This window comes from Panicum hallii, chromosome 1 (genome assembly GCF_002211085.1).
Source record: "Panicum hallii strain FIL2 chromosome 1, PHallii_v3.1, whole genome shotgun sequence".
Lineage (NCBI taxonomy): Eukaryota > Viridiplantae > Streptophyta > Magnoliopsida > Poales > Poaceae > Panicum > Panicum hallii.
This window is the reverse complement of record NC_038042.1, coordinates 5,502,565-5,521,516: the sequence shown is the minus strand read 5'-3', so window position 1 is coordinate 5,521,516 and position 18,952 is coordinate 5,502,565. Positions and strand designations below refer to the sequence as shown.

The following is an 18,952-nucleotide window of genomic DNA, read 5'->3' as shown; positions in this document are numbered from 1 at the left end:
TTTTAAGATACGTCGCACCAATTTCTTGAAGATATTCATGAAGATGTATAGGATGTGTGTGTGTGTGTGTCCCATTCAAGATCTATATATTATTGGAATTTTTTGGGTACTATTAGGTATTTTTATGATTGAAAATGAATTAGTTATGATTTTTATAGATTCAACCAAATATAGGAAAAACGTCACCTTCTGAATCAAGGTAGAGAACTAATTTTATCTCATTTCCAGGGTTCAATGGTCAACAATGTATGGTTTTTTAGTTTGGTGGATAAAAAATGGACTTTTCCCTTATCTAAATTGACACACAAGACTTGATGATGTATTACTCCATTAGCAATTTAACATGTAGCTATTCTATTAAAATGTGATGTTGTGGTTGTGGATGAACCAATCTGGAAGATAATCCTGATGTGCAGGAAAATGGAAAAATATTTTGAAAGGTTAGGTGATTTCGTGCGCCTAAAAATGTTTCTCTAGCAAAAACATTAATGATTTTGTGCCTAAAAATATTTGTCTAGAAAAAAGTCGCCAAGGAAATAGTTTGCGAAGAAAGTGTATAAGAAGCATTTAAACTTTATCTCCAAAAAAGTGTATAAGAAGTACCTAAACTTAGTTCTTTTGAATGAGGTGATTATGTGCAAACTGCACCGACACTCCGACAGAGCTTCCTCCCCCATCGAAAATCAGAAAAACCAATTATTCTCCCGTGTAAAAATGAAGGAATACAATGTGGCACTGGCACATGAAAAGTCAGGACACTCGTGAACATCGACCGGCTCGCCGCACCAAGGGTCCAAGCCAAGCAAGACCGAGCCATGTCCGCCTAGATCGGGCCGCCCGACGAACCGCGCTATTGCCGGACCCCGTCGCGCAGTCTTACTCGAGCCGCACCAAGCCACCAGCACCGAGCCATGTCGGCCTTGGCACTGGGCGCCGCCGGCACCTGGCCGGAGGCCGTGGTCCAGTGCCTCCTCTTCCTCCTCGCCGCGGGCATGCTCGTCGCGCTCCACTCCCTCCCCCGCCGCGCCGCCCTCCGCCTGCGCCGCTCCGGCGGCGGCGGCTCCTCCGCGGCCCAGTCGCGGCGGCACTTCGCGCAGGGCGCGCAGCTCCTCGCCCGCGCGCGCGCCGCGGCACCCAAGCCCCCCGGCCCGCTCGCCCGCGCGGCCGTCGCCGAGGCCGACCTCGCCATCGCCCTCGACCCCCGCGACGCCGCGCCGCTCATCCTCAAGGCCCTCGCCCTCGACCTCCAGGGCCACCGCCTCCCGGCGCTGCGCGCCCTCGACGCCGCCCTCGCCCCGCTGCTCGCCCGCTCGCTCGAGCCGCGCGAGCGAGGGGACGCCCTCGCCAAGCGCGCCGAGATCGCGCTCGCGCTGCACCGCCGCCGGCGGCTCGACCAGGCCGCCGCGGATCTCGCGGAGGCCGTCCGCCTCAGTCCTGAGAACGCCCGCGCCCACGCGATGCTCGGCGAGTGCTACGAGAAGAAGGGCCTGACCGCCCAGGCCCGGGATGCCTTCAAGACCGCCGCATCTATCGATCCAAAGCTCTCCGCTGCTCTCGACGGCCTCCGTCGGATAGACGAGGGCGACGAAGGCAATGGAAGTGACTGATGTAAGCAAACTTGTAACCTCAATTCTTAGTTTTGAACTGTGGCCTGCAACTGCAAAATATTGAAGATTTGTACGATATAAAAAATCACATAATATGCACATGAAAAAGAAAGTCCTTTTGGTACAATACTGGTAAGCTTGTAAGTTATTCCATACCAAGACTATTTTTTTTACAAGTACGAAAACAATATTTCACCGTAGTCCATAGCATGAGGGCTGCAAGCCAGCAACATTACTTCATCCTATTACCTAGTTCAAATGATTATTTGTACTGTCTTGGCTGATTCTTCTTCTCGATGGGGTGAACATGGATCCAAGCTTTTTTGTCCTAAACAGAACCCTCCGAAATTCAGAATAGTTAAGCTTACGTGTTTTTTTGGTGGGACTTAAATTGCTGCACTTCAAGCTTTCGGCAACTGTTTCTTACCAGCATAAATAAGGGGGCCTCCTCAGTCGCCACATTTTATCATGATGAGTACCTGCTGCTTGATAACAAATATTTTACTGAGAATACTATATCTATTCAGAATTAATACTGGTTACTTGATTACAAGTTATAAGACTTTACAGTTCTATTGATACAGTATGGATGCCCAATGAGCGATATGCTCGTATTGTTAGAGTCTGTTATCTTTGACAGCTTACAACAAGACTTCAAGACCCTCTTATCTGTGATAGTGTGAAAAACATTGTTAATTTTTGAAAGACTGAGATACAACAGTTTCAGTCCACAACATCCAAAAAAAGGCCCAACCATTCTTCGCCAGCGAATTTTGTTAAGACTTGCTTTAACTACCTCGAGCAAGGGCAGCTGTTTCTCCTTTTTGCCACTGGGAAGCCCAATGCACGCGCACTACAGTATCTGCTTGTGCTTGATTTTTAATCGAAAACTATAACTGCAAATTTTCTTTGTTCCAGAAACCTTGCTACGGGTGAACATTAACTTCTGCTGTATATTTGGGGTGGAGTGCACGTCAGTGTGTCGCAGTTAACCTTGAGGTCCTAAAGTGGTAAATGTGATGATATGTCATGTAGTCTTTCTGTAACCCATTACTTTGAAAATGGTACTTACCTTGGTTCACCATTGTAGATGAATGGATTTGCATTTTTAGTTTAATGGAGTTTATGAGTTATGGCTCATTTGTTGGCTCTGCCAGTATTGATTCATCTTAAGTATGCTCTATTTACATTTCCCCTGTACTGTTCCTGAATGCTTGTCTAGACTCTGGTGAAGGATGAAATGATTGCATAGCTAGTGTCTAATGGTATCTATTTTCAGGGTTGGATGTTCCTTTTATACGTTGTCTCTGTTCTTTTCAATTTTGGTTTTGGATAATCTGGCACTCGACAACAGATGATTCATGGCGATCAACAGCCTTTTGCATTACTGGTCTATCCGTACGTCCTGTTTAGTAAAAGAGAACACCCATCATACATTGAGGAAGTCTAATTATATGGATAATATAGATACTTGCATTTTTGCCTGCCCATCAATCAACCACCAGAAAGATTGTATATGTCCAGGTCCTGATGAACATTGTGGGTTTTCGTCTTATAAGGATTATCGAGGTTGTTTATTTGAATCTGTATTGGAAATATTATTGGTATTCATTCATCTTTTCTACCTGGAGGAATGGAGGTACTATGAATACAAAATAGATTTTTCTGGAGAAATCTTGTCATGAATTGCTTTCAGATTCTTTCATTGACAGCTGACATCTGACATCTGACAAAGTGACAACCTTGATCCAGTGCTGTGATATGATACCTTTATTTGGTGCAACATGTATCTTTCTAGATAATGTATCCTCATTCTTCACTCTTGCAAGAGCTCAAATGCTGATTTGTACTGTCTTTGGGGAAAGAAAAACAGATGTGCAGATAGTCTACTCCATCGAGACTTTGAGATCGCAGAAAGGTAGGTGCTAGCTGAGAGATATTTGGCATGTGTACAACGACCGTTTTGGTGTGAGACGTGAAGTAATGTTTTGTTGCTGCAAGATATTTCTGCAGCACAGCCACCGCATCCAACCCTGTCCTACAATCGCTGAGCTGAGCAGCAGTCAGTTGCGCCATGGTAGGATGGAAGAGGATGCTTTTGCTGCCGGTTCTTTGGTAACAAGTGGATCGTTTGTCCTCTCTTCGCTCTCACAGTCTGCTGGTTGCAGTCACTTGCAACTTCGAAGGTGTTTATTCCAGGATTAATTTTTAAACCGGATCATATCGGATGTTTGGATGCCAAATAGATAGATTAAACATGAACTAACTGTAAAATCAATTGCATAAGCTGATGCTAATTTACGAATCTATCAAACCTAATTAATCCATCATTAGCATATGTTTACTGTAGTATAACATTGTCAAATTATACACTAATTAGGTTTAATGGATTTGTCTCACCAATTAACCTCCATTTATGCAATTAGTTTTTTATTAAACTATATTTAATACTTATAATTGATATTAAACATCTGATGTGACGGGATTAAAGTTTAACCAAACATGCCCTTCTGTCATCCCTATTCTCAAACTGCCAATCTGAAAACTACCTCGAGTCATCGTCGAATCGGTGGTTCTGGTCTGCACGCCCCCACTCATTTTGGAACCTCTCCGTGTTCCCTTTGCAAGAATGAAGTTGAGAGCAGTGAAGTTGCTGGTCAGAGACACCGATGCTGAGGTTGTGAGTCGGGAAGACACGAGACGTGAACCATGGCAAAACCGTGGGCATCGCGTCGCTGCTCGCCATGCTGCACGGGGGAACACGGCACTTGCACGCCATTTCCTGGACACTTTTTTTTTGGAAACGATTGGACACATGCTAACCATGTGCTGCGAAATCTACTTTCGTTTTAAGAGAGATTTTCTACAAAGAGCTGTCAAAATCTATAACATAAATGGTCATAAATGATATTAAATTCTCTCGAAATCTTTTTCTAACCTTCCTGCTGGGACAGCTGTAATATCTGTTAATATCTCTAACTGAGCGATCATAAAGTTTTACGATTTACGTAAACCAAATTCGAGGTTAACCGCTGTTAGACGTATACTGCTTTTCTTATTGTGTGTTCATAAAATTCATTGTTTTTGCCAAAAAAATAAAATTCACGTCATTTTTGTAATTGCGATTGTATGAATCCAAAGACGAGCACAGATGGTGGATAAACTCGTGGAACGCTGATGTCACCCAAACACGCCGGCTCAAGCACGTGCACCACGTCTCCGGGTGGACCCAGCGAACCGGCCCACCTGTCAGTGAGCCACGCAGATCAACATCGCCGGCTGGACACTTGGCCTCCACGAAAGCCACGGCACGGCGCTGCCGACACGTGGGCCCCGTGGACGCTGCCCTTTGACCCGCCTCGACGTCGGTGCCGCGCGTACCCTCCTCCCTCTCCCACCAATCAGGCGAAACAGCACGCAGAAAAAAAATATAAAAAACCCCCCCTCCCGTTCTGTTCCTCCCGGCGACGAGGCGAGGAGCGGAATAGCAGGTAGGTTTTTTGAAATCCCTCCCCAATCCCCCCACTCGTTTCGTTTCGTTCGGGTTCCCCCGCCGCCGATCCTGACGAGATTGCTCCTTCTCCCCCGACGCGCCGCCGTCTCCCAGTCGCGAGGAGTCGAGGAGGATCAGAGGTCAGGTACACGTCCGCCCCCTTCCCTCTTCGTGCGATCGTGGTTGGGTTTGTTGGTCGGGTTCCGCGATTTCGATCTGTTGCTGTTGATTGCGTCACGCGATCGGTCTTTTTTTTTGCTGGATTGCTTGTTATTTTTTTTGTTGGATCGATCGGTAGCGATTCGATTCAAAACGCTGGGATCACGGGCTACGAATTTCCCGTGGCTTGGTTGTATGGTTATAATCTGGTTCGTGATCGAGCCCTCGGCGGGTCGACCGCCTCGTTTGCGCGCGGTAGGGTTTTGGGGCCGGGGTTGAGGGCGCGCGTCCTTGAGATTCGTGCGGCCGCGGATGGTTCGACAGCTATGGCATTGCATCTGATGCGAGGTGGGGAACTGGGGATCTTTGGACTTTTGCCGCCGGGAGCGGTGGGGCATGGTGGTGCTCAGTTTTGCTGCTTTGATGCAATCTTTGTCGCCACTCGGGGTATGGCCGTATGGGTGATTTCTTCTTTAGGGGGGAGATCTGAGGATTTCAGTAGTGCGGTAGTGCCGTTTGCTCTTGAGGAAACTTGCTTCTTCTGTAATCACAGAGCTGTGAGCGTGATGGTTTCTTTGTTTATAGTGTTATCAGTTCTGTTTATAGTGTTACCAGTTCTGGTGGTTGGTTGGTTTGATCTTGTACTGTTGTCTGTTTGCTGCTTGAATGTTTGGCCCCCCCCCCTGGATGAAATCCAATACTGGATGAGACCATTCTGGCCCCATTGCATCAGTCATTCAGTTGTGTTGTGCAATCATGCTGAGCACCATTCTGGTCTTATCTTTATGCGTACCTCTATGATGCAATGCAACGTACCCCATCACTGAATCTGCCTCGAGACTATACAAAAAAGCTGGTCAGCCAAACTGGCTGACTGACCGACTTTAGCCTCGTAGAGGAGCCATTACGTCATAGGATTGCAAGTGTGCTGCATGAACACACCACACATGCCATGGAATCTATTGCACTCCCAGACTCACTGGCGTGTGCATACAATCTGTAGCAATATAATTAAAGTTCATGCACCTATTATATTACTCTTTGTCTTAGGTAGTGCTCCCATCGTGGGCCACTCGTGTGCCGACTCATTGCTTTGTGGTTCAAGGCAGGCAGGCAGCTCAAAAGGGAACAAAACAACCAATATATTTCATTACTCATGTCAGTGAGAGAGTACAAACCAGAAAGAGGTGCTCTGCAAAATTGTACCATTGTCTTTGGAATCCTAGATACAAAGATATAGCATGCAAGTGCACCTAATGATTCATTTTCTAGGAACGAGAGCGTACTTAAACCAATCCTTGCAAAAGTGGGGTTTCAGTTCAGATATTTCATGGCTTGGGACAGCAGAGAATTATTTATGAATGTTTGACTAGTATGCAGGCTCTAATAGGTAGGGGCTGGATGCAATGAAATATTTATTTATCAGTAGTATATATCCCGTTCTGCTGATACATATATTCAATGTATCTTATGGGTCATGGACTGTCTCTGTGCAAAGATGATTTATAAGTTGTAAATTCTGTATTTTGTAACTACACGTTCTTCAATATGTAGTACAGTTGAAACATAAATGTGCAATTGTCGTAAACATAACAAATTATTTAGATCATTTAGCATTAACATCTGTTTCAGCATATGTAATCAAAATTTAGATCCAGTCCTACTACAGATACTGATCAACCTTCAGCTTCCACTTGATAGTTTATTAGTTTATATGCCCAAACCATTCCATTAAAGTCTAGGTATTTTAAAGGTCCGTTGTTGGTCCTACCAGTCAAAAACCAATTAGTGACTAGGTTCGTTGCTGAAGGTTATATGTGCTCTGTTACAAGTTTTAATTATTATCTGAGTATGCTTGTTAAGACAAAAGCTAAAGGCATGAACTGTTTCTTCTTGGTTGTGCAAAAGCAGAGAATCAAAGCATGTTAGGGGCTATCAAGTGATCACTTCCTTTGGGGTTTGGTCATGGTCATGCACTCATGCATGGAAGCACTTCCCTAGAGAGAATCCAAACTAGCTTTTGGCCCCAGTTTTTTACACGACTCCATGATTTGCATCTGCTACTCCTTTCACTTCACCCAAGAGAATGGAATGGAAGAGAAGGCATATCATCCTGTGGTTTTGAAGCCTATATCTTCCCTCCTAGTATCTACTAGCACCACTGCTAGGACTAGTAACTAGCACAGTGACATAAGAGAAAGGACATAGCTGGAGTAGATAAAAAGCTAAAGTAAATCCACTGATGTAAAAGCCTCACGGATGGGCATAAGTAAAGGGCAAGGGAAACAACACAGGAGATGCAAAACAACTGAAAATTAAAGGGGTCTTAAAAGAGTTCTAAAGAGTGCGGTCAACACCAGCCTCGAGGAGTACTACCATCTTGAATTCGCCTTATCATTCAAGCATGGTCACCAGTTAGGCATCAGGCTCCTCACCCTTTGCTTTCTGCCGATGAATCATTTTCATCTTGTTTTACGCATTGGGAGTTCATTATGAGACAATGCCATCTTTCTCTGTATTCGAAAATCCCCTCTCTTATAGCGAAAAAGGTAAAGCCAAGTGCTCAACGCTTACAGCTCAGCAATCCAATTGGCTCTGTCTTGATTTGAAGTGTTACCTTTTCTTTCTCTTATCTTCTGTCACTTTCATCCATTTATTTTGGTATTATGTAACAAAGCAGCGTAACCATCTGCCAGTATGCTTTTTGCATTAGATTAGACAACAATGCACACCTCTGTTATGGATATGAGTAGAGACTGCTATTTTTAGTAAACATGGACAAAGGTTTGTATCAGTAACCCCCTTTGTTCTCCCCCTAGGACCTCGGGGCCCAAGTGGCACATGAATCCTGAAAGGTTCTGAGGATGTTGCTAAAGGAAAACTAAGGTTATTTGCGCGTAGGGTAACAAATATTTGTTTTTAATCCAATTATTTGTTTAAGCGTGTTTTCCTTTCATTGCATGAACTGCATTCATGACTTTATTCACGACATAAATCCTATCCATCAGGGGTCTTCTCTCATTTGTTTTTCCTTTTTGCAATAAAAGTTTCCAACTTATTGGATCAACATAGTTGATAAGACACTATGTTCGTGGTTTCACTACTGTGAGTTTTGTTTTGTCACCTGCACATCACGTTCTAGCTGTTTATGTTGTTGGCAAGCTGTTGATGCTTTATGCTCCTTTCTCTCCTGGCATTTGGAATATTCACTTGGTGCTGTAGTGTCCCTGTATTCATACTTGTTCCTTCTTATCCGAAATTTCAGCTAGTCCATTTCTTATCCATGCAAAATAAAAAAGGGCAATTTATTGAAGCTTGGTTGATACTGTTTTCCTTTTTTTTTTGGTGAACTTGTCTACTGATTATGGGACTTGTTTCTGTCATCTTAATGATAAAATAGCTTTCAGCAAATTGATTACGTTTAGCCAGTTACATGGAAGGGACTTCTAAATAAAAGGAAAGATGTTCCAGTTTAAAAAGGCTTTCAAGTTATACTGAATAGTTGAGCCATCATCTTGTTGTAGATTGCTCGACAGAAATGGGTATAGCCTTGAGTTGATGTGATGGTTGGTTGGAATGGATTCCATGGTCTTTTCTCAATTATTGATAGTAAAAGAAGGTAAAGTTAGTGTCGAATATCAGGAACAGGAATAGTCTTTTCTTAGTTGCAGGAATCAATAGTTACATGGCAATAAATAAGCATAAGTTCAGAATGGTGGGCACCATTCTCGACACCTCAAACATTTGCTTATTTACATCTGCACTCATCTTTGCTCAGAATCTAGTAAGTGCTAATTTTAGGTTTTGCTTTTCTTTCCATATATTTGCTATGGCTTGACTCGGTCTTGTGCATGCAATATTCCATCACACGTGTGTGGGTAGCGCTGGAGGGTAGCCAGCACAATTTCTCAAGTTAGTGTGATAAGCTGGACTGCTGGAATGGGATTAGATTTTCTGCCTTTCTGCATAGATATGGCTGTGGTTTTGCAACGAGGAAAAGAAATGGGTGCTATGTTCCCCTTTCAAAAAGAGGACTCTGTCATTCAGCAGTTTAACCATAGCTTAGCTGGGTCTATTCAAATGTGCCATGGAAACAGAGAATACTTTTACCGACCATTAACATTGGCTTGTCTGAATGTTATACTAATGATCCCCTGAAATTCCATATTAATGTCACAACCTTTTATTTTGGAGCATTTCTCAAAATATTCTAATCACCGCTACAAAGACTAGTGCATACCAAATTTCCTAAGCACAAGAACACTCAGAAGTGCACACTCCTCCATCCAATGTCTCAAAAGATGTTGCCAAGGCAGGCAGAGATGCAGGGCAAAGGAGGCATTCAAACTCCCATAATTCTTTTCCCTTTAATGGCTTTCTCTTCTTTTCTTTTCTTTAACTCCCCTCTTCTTTCTTGTTTTACGTGATGCCCTTGTTCTTCCCGGCCAAAGTGCACCAAGAATCAAAGGCACAAAGATAGCTCAACCCTCGGTTTCAGCATCCCCTCCAAACTTCACTATAAATACCCCAGCACATACGCACCTTGCCGCATCACCATTTCGCTTCACAGCACTCCTTGTCCTAGGCCCCAGAAACACAAACGTCTGCTCCTTGTTTAGGTAACCTAGCTTTGTGTTAGTGTGTAACTTCATTTATATCTTGGCTGAATTCTGTTCCTTGACCTAAGGGATAGCAGTTGGGCCGTTCAAGCATGATGCGTGTTTTCGTTCTAGCTACAGTTTGATCGTATCAAGTTCTATCTGGCTAGATGTGCCCATTTTTCGCATTGTTTTGATTGTGCAACTTCTGCAGGCAAGATGAACAGGAAGCCTGGAGACTGGGACTGCAGGGCTTGCCAGCACCTCAACTTCAGCCGGCGGGACCTATGCCAGCGCTGTGGTGAGCCACGTGGAGCTGCTGACCGTGGCAGCGGCGGTGGAGGTGACTATGCCAACTTCGGTGGCCGTGGTGGCTCCTCCTTCGGCGGTGGCTTTGGTGCTGGCTCTGATGTCCGCCCTGGTGACTGGTTATGTTCCTGCGGCGCGCACAACTTCGCCAGCCGCTCCAACTGCTTCAAGTGCTCCGCCTTCAAGGAGGAGGCTGCTGTCAACAGTGGTGCTGGTGGCTTTGATGGTGACACGTCACGCTCACGCTACGGCTTCGGTGGCGGCGCTGCCCGCACCAACCGCCCTGGTTGGAAGTCTGGAGACTGGATCTGCACCAGGTGTGCATCACTTAACCCTTGTCGTTCTGCCCTACAAGAATAAAATAGTGCTATCCTTTCTTGTTTTCGGTTATGCGCAGCCAATGAACTGGCTTAATTATTTCGCTATAACTCTTCCATGAAGCCGTGCCCTTTTGTTTATCAACTTGGATACACATGGTCTTGTGGTAGTTGCGCCCTATGTATGCTTATTACATCTTGTGTTTTAGGCTATTCTTCCATGTTTTGGGGCTTTATTTTCGAAAAGGAGGATGGGCCTATGTTAGAAAAGAGAATTATTTTATCAGCAACGTTCTGGATCAGGAGACAGCAGAATCATCTGGCTATCCTTTTATCTTCTCCTACTAGTTGCTGATGCATATCTACTGTCTCATACTAGTGGATAATTAGGTCGGGATTGGTTGTCCCTATCATCATGTTTCAACTTTAGTAGCAGTGCGTCCTGATCTTCCAATGTTAAAGTAGGCATATCATTTGAAGTTTCATGTCCTGTGAATTCTGCTTTCTGCTAATGCACATGTGCCTCTCTAACTATTAACGCTTGCAGGTCCGGATGCAACGAGCACAACTTTGCCAGCAGGATGGAATGTTTCAGGTGCAACGCACCACGGGACTCCGGTAGCGCTGCCATGACCTACGATACTTACAACTTGTAAATTATCATATCTTTCCTCCTCTCATGCCCAGCGTTCACGACCTGACCTCCGCGTGTTACTCCTTGGCAGGCACTGAGGTGTAGGATCGGAGCTGACGCTTCGAATGGACCCCGGACGAGCAGAAGCAGCAAGAAGAAGAGTCCCTCAACATGATAAGAAGAGTAGTAGATTTGCAAAAGGCATCCCCGATGCTCTATTACTAGTTTTGTTCCACCCCTACCGTTTCCTTTTAGAATTTGGTTCTCGTCTCATTCCCCCCTCGGACCTATGTTTGCTGTTTTACTATTCCCGTTGTTTTCCGCAATGTTTGCGCTTTGCATCGAGTCATGTGATGTAACCCCAAAACGCTTGCTTTACAAGTATTAACTAGTACTGTTGCTTCTTAATATTTCCTGGGTCTCGTGCGCGTGTATTGTGAGAAACAAGCCTTTGGTGTCTTGTTGCTTGGCCGGGGAAAGACGGCAAGAACACAAGAAGACTGCTGGGAAGCATTGGTCTTTTTTTTTTGTTGCAGCCACAGATTCAAACAGATGAGGAACCTATATGACTAAACATCTAAACCTCGTGATAATGTTTTACCAGCAGAAATCGAGAGCTTGTGAGATTGACGAGCAGTGCTAGCAACGAGCATGCACGTGCGGCGAACCAAAACCTCCCGTCCCCAGGTCTGACGCAGGTCCCAGAGCCATTTCGTGCGTCCACATGTGGCGCTTCCTTTTCCTCTCTCTCTCTCTCTCAAGATCAAGAATTGGAGCGCGCGCCAGCACGTGCGCAACATAAACACAAACACACAGGCACAGGCAGGCATCGGCAAGACCAGTAGCAGCGTCTCAAGTGCGGTGCGTTGCGTTGCATTGGATGCTCTGCTTGTCTCTGAACTCTTTTTCGCGGCCATGCCTTGTCTTTAGCTCTTTGCGGTTAAAAGGAAAGCACCATGCATGCCATGAGCTCAAGGGAAGGCAGGCATGTGCGGTCCAAGTGATCTATGGATAGTGCCGCGGCGTGGCAGGGAAAAGATCCCAGTCAAAAGCGGCCAGCCCCCTCGTCGGCATCCCTGCCACGCACCTCGCCGCCGCGGCGCGGCACTGGCATTTGCAGTCCCGGCGAGAGAGATTCCTTCTTCGGTCGCCTCGCCGGCCCGGCCCCCTTTGAGCTCGCTGCTTTATACGTGCGCTGCCACTGCCCGCCTGCCGCCCCCGCTTTGGCTCGCTTTGCCCGCGGGCTTGCTCCTTTTCTCCCTTTGCCCCGGCCGCGGCCGCCTTTTATCGTGGCGACTGGCGAGAACCCTGCGGCAGGGGCAGCGCATCCAGGGCCAAAGGCGGAGAGCACTAGCAGGCTAGCAGCGCTGCGTTGTATCTTGTATGGGTAGTACGGCTCGCTGGCCGCTGCCGTGCCTTTGGAGGCTGGCCGCTGCCGTCTCTTTTTCCCCGGCGATTCTTCCGCGCGGCTCCCCCACCCGCGAGCACATCGCACGGGTTTTCAAGATGATGGGGGCAGGGGATGGGTGCCGGGCCGGAGAGGACCATGCATGGCCGTGCCTGCGTGTGCTATCTTCCTGCGAATTTTGGCTGCAGCTTGCTGCAAGAAAAAGGAAGAAGAGACGACCCGCGTGTGGTAGCCGTTTCGCAGATTTTGGCGAAGATGGGAAGGGAGCCCCGTGGGTTTCGTTTTGCGCGTGCCCGCTCTTTCCATGCCGGCACGCCGCAACGTTCTGGAGCATCGCGAAGTGATTCAAGATTTGGGAGAACGGGAAAGGGGTGGAGAGCTCAGAGAGGGATCGTCCTGCTACAAGCCCTCTACAACACTGTCGACCTCGTAAACAGATGACAGATACGACGGAACAAATGACACTCAAATAGGGTGGTTATGGAGGATAAATGGATTAGACCCACGGCTCCTGAAAACAATGCCCTTCTCTTCGTTACACATAACACACTGTGGAGACTCCGCATCACTTAAAAGTTAGGATCTGCTAGGTGTAATTGGCAAGGCAATGATCAGTGTTGTTTTCGTAATGGCAAAGAAAGAAACTGTATCCATTGTCTGTTTCCTTTTTGTTATTGCCACTTTGCGATATTTAATTGGAGATCTGCACAAGTTGCATTTGAGTACGACCTCCAACTAGGATAGCTCGTTTATTCGAAAACTGATTGCACGGCGTAAGCTAAAAAAATAGGCCACTGTCTTGGTGGGAGCAAGTGCGTATATTGGGTACATCTTCATCAAACATGGGTAGATGTTTACTAAAGGCGATGTGCTTGAATTTTGCTTTGGACTTAGTTGCTTCGAACCTCTTCTACTTGTTGGCAATTCCATCTTGATTATTATTCCCTCTATTTCAAAATATAGTTCGTTTTGATATTTTTAGATTTATAGATAAAATGCAGTTCGTTTTGGTATTTTTAGATTTATAGATTTTGCTATGTATCTGGATATAACATATATCTAGGTGCATAGCAAAATTAATAAAGCTAGAAAAGTTAAAACAACCTACATTTTAAAACGGAGGGAGTACTCTACAAGAACATATGGTTTGAGAAATTGAGATTGTAATAATGGATGGTTGAGTGTATGCGTTATGTACAAGCCGGAATAAAGAATTTTTTTTTCTAAAGAATAATTTGAGGGTGTATAATTACCAGTTCCATGAAATGTCTAACAAGAACGACTATATGCTCCATTTAAACTCTTTTAAAAATCACAATGTTGAAACCCGTGAATGTTTTCTTTTCCTTATGCTAGAACAAACAGTATGACAATCGTGAAATTTGTTCCGCCCCAAGGATGATTAGTGATGGACTGATGATCGAGGCGATATGTTCCACCAGCATGAAAAGAAAAAATATTCCGCCACTGAAAAGTTTGTGTTCGATTTGTCCATCTCTCCTCTGCGGTTTCTTAAAGGGCCTCAATTGGGCCTTTTTTATTGGTTTTTTGCGAGCGCGCGTTGCTGGTTCCCGAAAAGCCCAGTTAGTTTTGTATCCCCCACTGAACAGCCCAAACAGATGGCCCATTTTCGACGCCGCACATGAAAAACGGGCTCCCTCGCCTCGCGCGAGGAAGCCCAGGTGGGGAGCGCCTCGCAGGCCCAGGCAGGACGCGTGAAGCTGCGGCCTGCGGCCAGTGCCACGGCCCACGCGTCGACGGGATGCCGCCATGCGGCCGGTGGATTTCCTCGCCTCGCCGCCGCGCGCGACCAACCAATCAGTCAGCCGACTCGCGACGCCAGCCACACCTCCTTTCTCACTTGCCCTGTTGACTCTCGCGCTAAGGGGGCAGCGGCCGCGCGGGCATGACGCGTCTCCTTCGCTGAAGCTTCCGTGGCCCATCTATGGCGGTGACGCCCTCCGGCCCCGCCATGGCCCAATGCCTCTGCGAATTCTCACGTCGCTTTTAGGCGGAGAATCCAATTCCCTGGTGGCACCACCTAATTTCTGATGGCAAATCTGTTCAGGCTGGCAGCTCCTGGCTGCTAGCGGTGGGCGGGGTGCTGCCGGCGTGACAGCGGGGTTGTGGGATTCAGATCGGTCCATGGCGCGGAGGTGAACCACCGGCTGGTTGATTGTTCGCCGGCCTGCGAACGATGGAGGGGGGAATTTCGCTTATTCCAGCAGCGGCGACCAGGAGGGCCCCGGCGCAGGCCATGTGTTTGTGGGGTTCCGGTAGTCAGCGCTGCTGAGTCCTCGGATTTCCTCAGGAGCTGCCTTGTGATCCGAGGCCAGGTTCTCGAAGCGAGGGACCATGGACGCGGTGCAGGTCCTCGCCTCGGCGGCGCAGCTGGTCTCGGCGATGGTGACCGCGGTCGGGGCGCTGGAGCAGGCTGCCGCGGACCTCGCCGAGGCGCCCAGGCGGCTCCAGGTGCTGGAGGACTTCGTGTCCGACCTCGACGCGCTGGCGCAGCAGGCGCGCCAGCGGCACGCGCACAAGATGCACAGCCCGCAGCTGGAGCGACAGTTCCAGAGCCTGGGCAGGCTCATGGACCAGCTCCGCACCAACATCGGCAAGGCGAGGCAGGTCCTGAGCAAGAAAGGCAGAGGGAAGGGGTTCGCCAGGGTGGTGCGGAGCTCCGTGGTGGGCGACCCGCTCATGAGGTACGTCAAGCTGATCAGGGACGACCTCAACTGGTGGCTGGAGCTGCAGGAGCTGACCCAGAGCGTCGGCGACGTCATAGCGTCCACCGCCAAGAGCACGCCCTCGTTGGTGAGGGTCAAGTCCGAGCGTGGCTATCCGGTGTCGAAGAAGTGCAACTATGTCAGGGAGCTATTGGAGAAGGATGGGGGTCATCGGGTTGTCCTCATCGTCGGGTTATCCGGCATTGGGAAGTCTTGTCTCGCTCGACAGATAGCTTCTGATCCACCGGATAACTTTGTAGATGGGGCAATTGAGATCAGTTTCGGGCGGTGGTGCAGCAGGGCAGCATGTAATGGGAGCAGAAGTGAATACCATAATCGTCTGGTTAGGAAGATTTGCAAGTTCCTTGTGCAGATCGGTTCCATGACTGTTAACGAGGAGATGGGGAAAGATCTTGATGATGTTTGCTGCTTGCTCCAGACAGCATTGGTCGGAAGGAGCATGCTGATCCTACTTGATGATGTTTGGGAGCAAGACATTGTTGATCGCTTCACAAAACTATATGATAATAATTGCCGGTATCTCGTGACAACAAGGGATGAAGCAATCTACGAGATTGCAGAAGCTGAAAAGGTAGAAATATGCAAAGATGATATCAAGGAGATCAGCAAGGAAATTCTTCTCTATCACAGCCTTCTTAGCGTTGGAGAGCTTCCGGTATGCTTTGCTGTTTGTGTTAATGGCAGTTCATTAGTTTCAGCTGTACTTTCAAATCTCCTATCTTCCTTTACTAGTTTGCATATGCTTGTTTGCTGCTTTAATGAAGGCATCCCTGCTGTAAAAATCTCCACTTGTACATATGTTTGCAATTCAAGATTAATCTTATTCTTTTAACATGTTTTCTTAGGTAACGTCATGTTTAGCTTGACAAATACACACAGTATTTTACACATGGATATATGTTTTCATGCAATCTTTTATAAGTGACCGTTTATGCTAATACTTACAAAGAGATGTTATATGCATTTTGTTATGATTCATTTTCGAGAAAAAATATATGTTTCAGAAATTAGAATCACTCCGAATTCCAAAATCCAAAACCCTGTGGCTTTTGGGTGCTTAACTTCTCTATACTTCACAGCCTGTTGCAGAAGTCTTGCTGGATCGTTGTGGTCACCATTCCCTTACAGTTGCTGTCATGGGCAAGGCTCTCAGGAAGGAGACCAGAGTGGAGAAATGGGAGAAAGCTATATCCAACCTCTCAACATATGCCACTTGTGCACCTGGGCCAGTTTTATATGTCAATGAGAAAGACGTGGAGAGCACATTGACCATATTTGGATCTTTTGAGTACAGCTTAGAAGCAATGCCAGAGAATTCAAGAAGTTTTTTCATGGTTCTTGCAGCTATCTCTTGGGAGGAACCTGTTCCAGAGGCTTGTCTGGAATCCATTTGGTCAGCACTTCTGCAGGACAGTTTGTTCTCTCTCGTGGTTTCAAAATTAGTAGAAGGCTCACTCATCATAAAACTGGAGGACCAACTGTTGTACCATATGCATGACATGGTTTCGCTCTACCTTGAAAACAAAACAAATGATGCTGTCCGTACCCTTTTATCCGAATCAATTTCTGATTGTGCTGCCTTAGTTGCTCCTTGGCTTTTTGTTTTTGGCAAAGAGTGTGTGAAAGGGCCAGCCGAACAGAAGATCAGATCTTTCTTTTCTCAGCTAGAATTCATGGAGATTGAGATTTTATTGGGAAGCACAACTCAAGCTCTCCTGGCGTCCAGATCCATATCTGACTTTGAGGCAAGCAGACTTGGATTCAGCAAAATACTTGGCCCTCGAATAGCAGAGATAATTTCAGTAGGGTCGCCAGATCTCATTTTTACAACCATTAAGGCTATTACAGTTATATTTTTCCAAGCAGACTACATAAATCTTGCCCAGTCTCTTGAAACAGCAGGTTCCATAGATAAACTAATTGATCTTCTTGCTGTCTGCGAAGATACTTCAACTCTAGCCAACTTCTCTTCTGTTCTTGCCAAGATATCCGAGCATGTTGTTGCCACAGTCGCTGATGAAATTTTGTCGAGAATTCCCATGGATCGAATTGCAGATCTCTTGTCTCCAGAAAATGAACAGTTTCACGAAATTGTGTTTACAACTCTTGCATCTTTGACGAAAGTTGGAAAGTTGAATGCTGTTGAGATCATGATTGAATCAGGAGTTGACAAGAAACTTCTTGTGCTTCTAGGCAATGGTTCTGAGATCTCACAGCACCATGCGATTATCATGCTGAAAACGTTCTGTGAACTTGGTGCTCCACTTCAAGGGTGCATGGGGCCTGGAGTGCTGATTCATCTGCCCTGGCATGCTCGGATCAGTCTGGAAAGATTCGTTTTATTTGACCAAAGTGTACCTCCATCACCAAAGCCTCAGCAATCATTTGAGGTGATTCTTCACAAGATCCTACAAAGAGACAGCAAAGAGATCATTGAAGCCATCCAAGGTTTGCTACCTCTTGCTGAGAGGGCAAACGATTCAAGGGTGCAAGATCTCCTCTTGGGGAGCCATCTGTTTGATAGGCTGGCGATGCTGCTTCAACGCAGAGAAGTCGAAAGCAACCAAGTGAGGTCTCAGACTGCCTTTCTGGTGATGAAATTGGCCTGCACCGGAGGAGAGCCATACGTCCGCAGGTTCCTGGAGCTCAATATCGTTCACGACCTCATTGACATGATGCAGTGCAACATCGACGAGCTCCAGGACTCAGCATACTACGCTCTCCACCAGATCGTCTTCGCAAAGGGCGGATCCCTTGTCTTGCAAAGGTTTGTGCAACTAGGAACCATCGAGAAACTGGTGAACCTGCTCGACCGCAAGTCCCTGAAGACGAAGGACCTGGCCATGCAGCTCCTGGTGGACATCGCAGTGGTCGGGACCAAGCCCTGCATCGAGAGGATGCTCGCCTCCCAGGTCGTCGAGAAGCTCGTGGCCCTTGAGAAAACCGGCGAGCCTTTCGGCGGCGCGGTGTCGAGGTACATCCAGGGGTTGAACATGTGCAAGAACGTCCAGTGCGCGGAGAGGGCGGTGATGAAGCAGCATATCCTGAGGAAGGTGAGGTCGGCGGTGAGAGGCCATAAGCTGGAGGCGAGCCTTGTGGCCTCCGTAGAGGCCTGCATCGCCGAAGGCTCGAAAGGTGCGAGCAGTAGTAGCAGGAAAAAGAAGTAGCGTTTCGCTGTGCATTTCAGCAACTAGAACATGCAGTTTTTTCGCTTAATGCTAATTGATTGTTCAGATAATAACTCGTCAATGTAAAGGGGTGTTTGGATCCAGAGACTAATTAGACTTAATTTTTAGTCCGGATCATATCGGATATTTGAACGCTAATTGGAGGGATTAAATAGGAGCTAAGGATGTGTTTGGCAACTGAATAGGAAGGGGAATGGGATTTAGTGGCGGGAGTTGATGGAGGGAATTCACTTAGAAGTTTGATTTTTAGTCCATCCTTTATTTTATTTGTTCCGTGGAGGGAATTAAGGGAGGGAGTTGGAGAGAAAATTCATATTCACTGTTTGGTACGTGGGTTTTGACGTGAGAAATTATATCATAAGGCATGATAAATGGTTAAGATTATTTATTTTCATCTTAAAACAGAATTCCCTCACAATTTCCACCCCTCCCCATGGAAAGGGATAAGTGGGAATTGAGTACGTAGACTCTCTTTCCCCATCTTAAATAAAC

At 46.6% G+C, this 18,952-nt stretch overlaps 3 protein-coding genes across 9 annotated transcripts; all 3 read left to right on the top strand.

Annotated features, from left to right (window-relative positions):
- The first annotated feature begins 770 nt into the window (after positions 1-770).
- On the top strand, positions 771-3,190 carry LOC112894874. 2 transcript variants are annotated; one of them, XM_025962717.1, is made up of 2 exons: positions 771-1,608; positions 2,887-3,190. In XM_025962717.1, exon 1 carries the CDS (start codon positions 912-914, stop codon positions 1,605-1,607), a length of 696 nt encoding a protein of 231 aa, XP_025818502.1. In that variant the 5' UTR covers positions 771-911; the 3' UTR covers position 1,608; positions 2,887-3,190. The 2 variants fall into 2 exon arrangements, with proteins under 2 accessions (XP_025818502.1, XP_025818494.1); XM_025962709.1 differs by lacking the exon at positions 2,887-3,190 and adding an exon at positions 2,526-2,800 and having other exon boundaries at positions 773-1,608.
- Positions 3,191-4,997: 1,807 nt separating this feature from the next.
- LOC112900129 (RNA-binding protein cabeza) lies at positions 4,998-11,527 on the top strand. Of its 6 annotated transcripts, none has more exons than XM_025968921.1 (5): positions 4,998-5,098; positions 5,215-5,240; positions 10,072-10,483; positions 11,031-11,135; positions 11,209-11,527. In XM_025968921.1, exons 3-5 carry the CDS (start codon positions 10,077-10,079, stop codon positions 11,213-11,215), a joined length of 519 nt encoding a protein of 172 aa, XP_025824706.1. In that variant the 5' UTR covers positions 4,998-5,098; positions 5,215-5,240; positions 10,072-10,076; the 3' UTR covers positions 11,216-11,527. The 6 variants fall into 6 exon arrangements, with proteins under 6 accessions (XP_025824706.1, XP_025824681.1, XP_025824697.1 ...); XM_025968896.1 differs by having other exon boundaries at positions 4,999-5,098; positions 5,215-5,245; XM_025968912.1 differs by having other exon boundaries at positions 5,045-5,240.
- A 2,832-nt stretch (positions 11,528-14,359) lies between these two features.
- LOC112888113 lies at positions 14,360-18,612 on the top strand. The gene is made up of 2 exons (XM_025954468.1): positions 14,360-15,927; positions 16,352-18,612. Exons 1-2 carry the CDS (start codon positions 14,881-14,883, stop codon positions 18,437-18,439), a joined length of 3,135 nt encoding a protein of 1,044 aa, XP_025810253.1. The 5' UTR covers positions 14,360-14,880; the 3' UTR covers positions 18,440-18,612.
- The last annotated feature ends 340 nt before the right edge of the window (positions 18,613-18,952 follow it).